The sequence below is a fragment of the Grammomys surdaster genome, unplaced genomic scaffold (genome assembly GCF_004785775.1).
Source record: "Grammomys surdaster isolate TR1022 unplaced genomic scaffold, NIH_TR_1.0 352, whole genome shotgun sequence".
Taxonomy (NCBI): domain Eukaryota; kingdom Metazoa; phylum Chordata; class Mammalia; order Rodentia; family Muridae; genus Grammomys; species Grammomys surdaster.
In genome coordinates, this window is record NW_021604771.1 from 348333 (window position 1) to 357389 (window position 9057).

At 41.9% G+C, this 9057-nt stretch overlaps 1 protein-coding gene and 1 pseudogene across 1 annotated transcript; one reads left to right on the forward strand and one right to left on the reverse strand.

Moving 5' to 3' along the window:
• Positions 1-6136: 6136 nt before the first annotated feature.
• On the reverse strand, positions 6137-7071 carry LOC114631180 (annotated as a pseudogene).
• Positions 7072-7446: 375 nt separating this feature from the next.
• On the forward strand, positions 7447-8750 carry LOC114631162 (small ubiquitin-related modifier 3). Its single transcript, XM_028779453.1, has one exon. It carries the CDS (start codon positions 7528-7530, stop codon positions 7858-7860), a length of 333 nt encoding a protein of 110 aa, XP_028635286.1. The 5' UTR covers positions 7447-7527; the 3' UTR covers positions 7861-8750.
• The last annotated feature ends 307 nt before the right edge of the window (positions 8751-9057 follow it).

Below are 9057 nucleotides of genomic sequence, written 5' to 3' on the forward strand. Positions count from 1 at the left end.
GAGAGAGAGAGAGAGAGAGAGAGAGAGAGAGAGAGAGAGAGAGAGAGGTACAGAATGCCCAAGATGCAGTCAACAGAACTAAAATAGGTCAGCAATCTGAAGGTTCCAAATGAGGACTTCTCAATCCCACTTATGAGAGAGAAAAAAGCAATCACAAGTGTGGAGAGAGGGAAGGAGGGACCTGGGACAGAAAGTGGACAGGGGGTAGTGGGGAGTGGGGAACCTGATCGGGTATTGGATGAGGGAAAGAGACTGAAGCCCTGAGGGCCAGCAGAAAAAATGGAAACAGATCACCTCAGGAGGCAGGAGGTTGGGGGGACCCTCCAGAATGCACTAGAGCTCTGGGAGGTGAGAGACTCTCAGGAGTCAAAGGGAAGGTCCTTAGATGTAATGCCTGACAGTAGGGAGAGGGAATTTATAGAGCCCACCTCTAGCAGGAAGACAGGGCATCAAGTGAGGGAGCGGGTTGCCATCCCACAATCAGAACTCTCACCCATATGAAAGAACTGTGACAATGGAAATGGAGAGGATCCTGAGGAAAAGAAAGTCCAGTGACAGGCCCAGAGTGGGATCCAGCTCAAGAAGAGGTTCCAAAGCCTATTACTGAGGCAATGGAGTGCTCACAAAAAGGGACCTATCATTACTGCTCTCTGTAAGACTCAAGAAGCAGCTGAAAGAGTCAGATGCAGATATTTGTACCAACCAATGGAGAGCAGCTGCTGACCCTCATTAGAGAAAGTCTGGAAAAAGCTGAGGAGGAAGGATACCTGGCCCCCAAGATGAGGGTGTCTCAGGATCAGAAGTAGGAAGGTACAGGAGAGCTTGCTAGACATCATCCATGAGAACGGAAATCTGCAACTGGTGGGGTGAGAGGGTGGGGGCATCTTGAGAATATTACAGAGACATGGCTTAGGGGAGGAGGCCAAGTATCCAAGGGGGTGATGTTAGCTTAACTCACAACATTGAGGATATAGACCCTGAAGAGACCAAGTCTTGTAGCCAGGCAGGAACCCCAGTGGAATGATAGGGACACCAACCCACCCACAAAACCTTTGACCCAAGTTTATCCTGTCATAAAGAAATGCAGGCATGGGTGATAGAGCCGAGACTGAGGGAATAGCCAATCAATAACTGGCCCAATGAGAGTCTTATCCCATGGGCAAGCAGCAATCTCTGACACTATTAATGATACTGTTATGCCTGCAAATGGAAGTCTAATGTGGCTGCCCTATGAGAGGCTCCATCCAGCAAGTCTTTCAGACAGGTGTAGAGACCCACAGCTAAATGGAGGACAGAGCTTGGGAATTCTTATGGAAGAGTTGTGGAAGGATTGAGGGCCCTGATGGAAAGAGCATCTCCACAGGAAAACTATCAAAATCAACTAACCTGGACTCTTGGGGTTTACAAAGACTGAACTTTCAACCAAAGTGCATACAACAGGCTGGCCCTAGGCTCTCTGTACATATGTAGCAGATGTGCAGCTTTGTGTTTAAGTGGGTCCTGAACAACTGGAGCAGGGGTAATGCCTGTGGGATACGTTCTTCTGTCTCTGCTGCCTTGTCTGGCCTCAGCAGGAGAGAATACACCTAGCCCTGCAGATACTTGACCCTCTCAGAGGAGAAGGGGAAAGGATGGGCAAGGGATTTCAGGAGGGGATGACCATGAGAGGGCAGAAATTTAGATGTATAGTGAATAAATAAAAGTTAAAAAAAGGGTATAGTCTGGAATTGATGACTTTTCCTACATGATCAGTGATTATAGATGGACCTCAGGGGTGTGTACTTGGTAGCAGGTTGCAATCTGAATTTAGTGAGGATAAGCTACAGCCAAATGTCCCAGATTTTCTGAATTTATATATGCATAGTCATCTTGTCACCAGCAGAAGAGGCATCTTACATTGTATATTATATCCAGATTCTGTATGGAGTTGTACTCTTGTTTGTGTGCTCATGGTTGCTGCTGCTGAAGAGAATCCAACCATGGAGTGTGGGCCACTGAAAGTCATATATGTCCTTCATGTCATTCTTAAGTATTCTATGAAGTGTTTCACAGTTATTATAATGAGAATGTTATTGTTTTTTCATGTTTTATTATTTACCACAATTTTGGTTATGCTGGTCTGAGATTATTTCTTTTGCTTTCTTGGATGTACTTAACACCTAAAAGATCCAATTTAAAGTGGACATTACCTTTCAACACCATCTGTAGGCCTGGATGTGTATCTAGATATTGTTTAAATTTGTTTTTCTAAATCATAGAATGACTCATGTTCTCTATTGTTGCTACTGAAAGTTTTGTTGGATATAGTGGTCTGGGCTTGTGTCTTAGAGTTGTTAGTAAACATGACAAGGTCCTTCTAGATTTTAGTCTCTAATGAGAAGTTAAGTGTAATTTTAATAGGTCTGTGTTACAGTCCTACCCTCACACCCAGCATAGCTGTAGCCATTTTGTTCCATGCCTGCCAGCTATTTCATATTGTTGCAATAATATGACTGGTAGTTTATTGACACAGAAAAATAAGTTGACTCAGAGCCAGGTCATACAGACCAATACCCTGTTATGTTCTGCATGTTCTGAAGTTTGTTAGTATTAAGAAATTTCACAAACCTTTATGTAGAACCCATCAAATTAAAGGTCAATATGAACTGTGACGTCTAAAATGTCTTGAGTTAGAGCTGACCACTGGGCAGCACTTCCTGTACCTGTGTATGTGCTCACGGTGCTTTTCAAGGTTTTAGGCTTTATAAGTTCACAGAGAATGATGTTCAAGGCCATACCCCCAGGCCCTGAATTCAGTGCTACAGTCCTGAATGATCAGTCTTAGGGTACACCTTCAATAAACAATACCCATATTTGTGTGGTTTGTGAGGCAAATCCTGTACTGCAACAATCTGCCTTCATATGTTATTTGCTCTTTTCCTCTTGCATCTTTTAAATATTCTTTCTTTGTTTTGTATGTTTAATTGTTGATTATTATGTATAGAGGAAAATTTCTTCTCTGGTTAAGTTTATTTAGTGTTCTATATGTGTATTGCACCTTGATAAGGATGTTGTTCTTTAGGATATGAAACTTTTCTTCTGTAATTTTTGGACAACACCTTCAAGGCCTGTAAAAGAGTCTTTTATTATTCTAGAAGTAATTGTTGTCTTGGGGGATTGCTGCCTCCATCTGTAACACAGGCCTAGTCCTGCATGCTTCTGGCCTCCATACAATCTAATCGAGGCCTCGAATGTTTTCAGTTTCTGAAACTTTCTGCTGAATAACCTCACCCCGTCTTAATCCTTCTTATTTCTGGCTGACTGATTCAACTCAGCTGTTCTAGCTCAAACTCCCCTCCAGAGTAACTGATTCAAACTTGCTTCTCTCTCAGCCTCTCCTACATTGCTCTGCTTGACCTCATACTACCTATGGCAATATGATCTTAATTTTCTGGTCTCTGGCTCATTTTATCTTCCCCTGTGTCTATCTTGTTGTCTCTCTGAAACCTCTTTCTGTAAAACCATCCCAGCGTAACTGCCTCTTCTCCTTCTCTGCACTGCCCCTCAAGTATCTTCCTGTTCTTGTGTTTTCTCATAAGAGTTGGGCATATCCTAATCTGTCAGATCGTTCTCTGATTTGTCACTTTGCTTGCCACTCAATTACACATTACATTCAAGCATGAGTGCTTCCTTCCACAAACTAAATTTAACTTCATTGTTAGGTACTAAAGGTATGATCTAAGGGCATATTTGTATTACTGCCAGAGCGACTAAAGGTGTGTGCTAAGGGCTGAGCCACACCACAATTAGAAACACAATTCCAGCTGGAGCAATGATTCCCTCCATGTGGACTCCTTGCTTAGTGTTTTAGTACCTCGCAGCTCTGGGGCATCAATTGGAAGAGAGGTCACTGGTCCTGTGAAGGCCCAGTCTCCAGTGTAGGGGAATTCAAAGGCAGGGAGGCTGGAGTGGGTGGGTGGGTAGGGGAACACAATCATAGAAGCAGGAGAGAGGGTATGGGATAGGGGGGTTCTTGGGATGGGTGGTTGGGGGAGAGGAACCCAATCCCAGAATTCACAGTGTGATCAAATGTCCTGCAACAGGGGCCTTTGGATTTGCATTTGTCACCTTACTCCATTTTTATAATTTTTACATTTGGTCTTTTAATAGTATGCGAGATTTCCTAGATGTTTTGAAACAGGATTTATTAGGTTTAACATTTTCTTTGCCAAATGTATTATTTTCTTTTATGGTGTCTTCAAAGACTGCTGTTCTCTCTGCCAGTCCTTGTGTTCTGTTGGCAAGCCTTGCCTCTGTAGCTCCTGTTCCACTTCTATACTTTTCATTTATAGATTTTCCTCTTTTTGGATTTTCTTTATTGGTTTTATTTCCACTTTCAGATCATGAACAGATTTAGTCATTTCTTTTCTATGTTTGTTTATGTTTCTGTAGATTTCTTTAAGAGATTTAATTATTTCCTTTATAGGATCTCTACAATGTTCACTAAATGTCTTTCAAGTTCTTTAATTTGTGCTTCAATTATGTTGGAGTATTTGTGGCCTGGTGTGGTAGGGTATCTAAGTTCTAGTGGAAACATTGTCTTTGCAGTTAAGGATTTTGCTTTTATGCTGTCACCTTGGCATCTGGCACTGAGAAGATTGTAATTCTAGGTATTGATATCTGATCTTACCTTTGTTGGGTGGGTATTTAGTTCCTTGGTTTTGGTTGCCCTATCTGGATCTTCAGAGTGCCTCCTGGAGTTGGAGGCTGATACAAAGCAAAGATTCAGGGAAAGTAATTTTGGAGAGATGTGTCTGTGTGAATCACTGAAGATAGGTACAGGGGTGTAGTGAATCTTCAGCAGGTGATCTGATACAGAGATGACGATGAGACTTGGTGACAATTCTACTCGGTGTAATGGAGGGGGGTTGGAGATCTACAGTGAGCTTCCTGATTATTTCATAAGAATGGTCTATGGATTTCCAAAGATTTCATGCTGGAATAGGAGTTCGGAACAAATTATAAGGGGTCAAGGGCTGGTTAAGAGGAAGAGATGTGTGTGACCCACTGAAGATAGGGCCAGTAGAGGGAAGGAAGGTTACAGCAGGTATGATGCTGCAGATCTGGGGATAAGACAGTGAGATTATATTTAGAAGAGCAGCAGGAGATGTGAAGGCATGTATTTATTCTACCAACTTCTCTGGCTACAGTCTGAAATATTATTTTTTCTCACATGAAATATGAAAAAAAGCAAAAATGCCATCAATTAAAATTTTAATATTATAAAATCTAATGTGTGCTAAATAAGACAATAAAAATAGCATCAGAAGAATGCCAAATAATGAAAGGAAGATACATAGATATAGTAGAAAATTAGACTCTTAGTCTTAATTTTCAATGATGAAAAGTAAAATCTCATGTGATAAACACAAGAAATTAAACTTTTATACATTTATTTACATTTTAACCTGAAGAAAGACTTTCTTAGGCAAATTAAATGAGCCTGGATATGTGATAATCAAGCTATCACTGCACAATCATTTTCCTAGTCCATATGATAGCATGTGGGAGGATTATATGTAGAAATAAGACATTAAAAAGGAGGATAAAACATCATTTCTTGTTCAGGTATCTTAAGCTGCTCTAGGACAAGCACAAATCCCTGTTTCCAACTAAAATTTATGTTGGCCAATTGAAAATTACATATGTGATGTTAACCTCATGGATTTGAGGTAACATTTCTGGAAATTCTTCAAATAAAAATGATTTTGTTTGGACATTCACATTAGTAGAAACAAAAGATTAAATTTGGAGTGTATTTCATCCACTAACACATTAAAATAAAGCAGTTATTTTCTAAATTAATTAGAATTTTTGGTGACTGGCTTTCTTTTGTTGTTTCTGTTTATTTTGTCAGGATCAGAGAGCTGTGTGTCAGGTTCTCTGCCTCACAGGCTCAGCTGTATATTCTGCTATAGTGTGAGATACTATAGTTTGCATGGCAATCTACTCACTTCAATCTGCATGCTGATGAGATTGAAGTCATGAGCCTCCAAGCTTGGTTCATAAAGGAAGATGTTCAACATATTTTTATAGAATAGACTATTGATGGCTGATAGCAAAGCTAACGTTTGTGTTTGTCATTTAGATGGTAATTTTAGCTTCTGAATAGTAGAGAATGAGGATTCTTAGGATCCCTAAAGATCAACAGGAAGGGAGAAATGGTGGGGAAGCTTGCAGTTAAAATTTCCTTGATATGCCTCAACAAGAAACAACAGTTGACAGAAGAAATGTGAAAGAAAGTCCAACTACAGTCTAGAATACAAAAGCTCACAAATGTGACCACCAGCATCAGGATGGTGTGGGCTGCTCTTGTGTCAGCATAGGCTCTGTGGTTCTGATTGGAGGAGTGAATGTGTTGCAGTCTGTGGTGGTGTCTGTTCAGGAGAATCACCATAGAGACATTGGTCTAGATCATTATGCAGATGAATACTGTGTCATGGGCAAACATTCAGAAGTTCATGCCTCCACTGGAACCAGAGTTATAGCAGACTCATTTGTCTTTTAAATCAGTGTCATTGTGTGTTTTCCATGGATCACTCACTTCCATTGGGATGTAGGCATTATTTAAGACACTGAAAATCCAGCAACTGTAACAAGAATAACTCATTCTTCTGGAGGCTTTTCCTCTGAGCATCACTCTGCTCCAGTTACCAGGAATAAGTGTAACAAACTGGTAGGTGCTCAAGACACAGGTGGAAGACAAGTTTGTGCTTCTAGCCACTAGGCAAATGAAGGACCAAAGTTTACATGAGAGGTCACTGTGGGCCTTCCTTGGAGCAAATACTGTAATGTTTAGAAATACCAAGAGGAAGAGATCGAATGCACTGGCCTCAGCTATGTTTGTTACTATGACCTGTATGAATTTCAGTTGACAGTTCGTCAAAACTGCAGAAAAATTATGGATGAACAGAAGGATGTTTGCCACAGTCCCAATCCCAACCTGGCAAAGCAAAAATATATAGTCACTTCCTCCATGGTTTTCAGGGTTTTATTCTGAGACAGCATGGCTTCATTGGACAATGGAGTAATGTTCAAGTTTGACAATCCTGCCTTCCATGGTCTCCTCAATTGTCTAAGCTTTTCAAATGATTTGGAGTCTTTTTTTTTTAGAAGAAGGGTGGAACTACTGTATGACACTGCAGGAATTATGTCTGGAAAATGCTTTATGAACATTGATCTAGAACACCAATTTTACAGTTATTTTACTTTATTTTCCTTCATGAAGGAAATGTGTATATGATCCAACTCCATCTCTGTTGATCAACAACATGACATAAATTTTAGCACAGTATTGGCTCTGCATATTTATTCATGAACGTTTATACACAGGAATGCATTTTTGCTTCCTTAGCATTCAACATCTTTCCTCATGTTATAACAGTGTATTAAGAAATACAGGGGAGAGCGGTGGGGCAGAGAGCGTGACTCGCCCGCTCCAGTGCCACCGGTTCCCGCTGCGCTTGCCGCCACCGTCGCCGCGCAACCATGTCGGAAGAGAAGCCCAAGGAGGGTGTGAAGACAGAGAACGACCACATCAACTTGAAGGTGGCGGGGCAGGATGGCTCAGTGGTGCAGTTCAAGATCAAGAGGCACACCCCACTGAGCAAGCTGATGAAGGCCTACTGTGAGAGGCAGGGCTTGTCAATGAGGCAGATTCGATTCCGGTTTGATGGACAACCGATCAATGAAACAGACACTCCAGCCCAGCTGGAGATGGAGGATGAGGACACCATCGATGTATTCCAGCAGCAGACAGGAGGAATAGCCTCCCGAGGGAGCGTCCCCATACCCAACCATTGTCCTGACATGTGCTATTGAGCGGTGACCATGCAGCCACATCAATCACACAAGAGTCAGCAGAAGCCAGAGTCACCGAACGATTCTCCTTTTCCGACGCGCTTGGAGTGAACTACGTACAGACCGCACTGCAGGGCGAGAGCATTACATAACGTGGCCGTTGGGAGGGTTTGCTTTGGGGGAATGAGGCGTGAGGTTTTGGGGTTTGTTTTTGTTTTCATTTCTGTTTTCCTCCCATCCCTAAAATTTTTCCCCCAAACATGGGTCTGGATGTAGACTCTCACCCTATGGCCTGAGTCTAATTCCCTAGAACTGTGGTTTCCTCTGGTGTGACTTGTCCTGATCAGGTAGAGAGAGCTTGTGGTCACATTACCCAATGGGCATGCCTGTGGGATGTGGGGAGGGGCAGAGAGGCAGAATTCCACCTGTTTGTTACAGGCATAGAATATTTGAAATACTGTAAGTTTGAGCTTTGTCAAGCATATGGTAAAGTTAAAGGAAAAAGACCAATGCTTCTTAAGAAACATGAGGAGTCTTCCTCCTGTGGCCCAGGCACTCCTGCACATGCCCACTTCCTTCTCAGTATCTGGTAGTGGGTACATGGATAAGGGTGGTACAATGAAACCCACTCTCTTCCCTTTTTATAATGTAGAAGAAAGAAATTGTCATGTCTCATTTGGAAATTGAATGTGGCCTCAGATTTCTTCTAGTACTTGCTTTCGATATGTAATTATGGTTTCTGTGTAAGAAGGTAATTGGTTAAGTATCACGTTTTCAGCGATGTTGTGTAAGAGACCTGCTTTCAAGTGTGGTTGCAAAAGCAAGCCCGGGAAAGGTGACCTCATTCTCACGGATTGTGCTGTGCAGCTTTCCAAGTGTGTATTAAAGTGACACATCAGTGGGAGACTTCAGTTCTGCATTGTGGGGTCAGTTAAGTGTCCATAGTTCCTGCCGTCATCCTTCTGTAAGGATCCATTGCTGCTTGATGGCCATCTCTGCCTTTTATAGTCACCCGACACTGACCTACCATCTCTTGCTTGCTTAAAGTCCTGAGGAAAACGGTCCTGTTCCTGTTTGCTGCGTGGGCCTGGGTGGGATGTCTGTCGGCTCTGTTGTGTTTATTCACCGGTTTGTACATTATCTGTTGTCCTTTACTGCTACTGTAAACAGTAAATATAGTTTGGTAAAAAAAAAAAAAAAGAAATACAAATTAGTTGT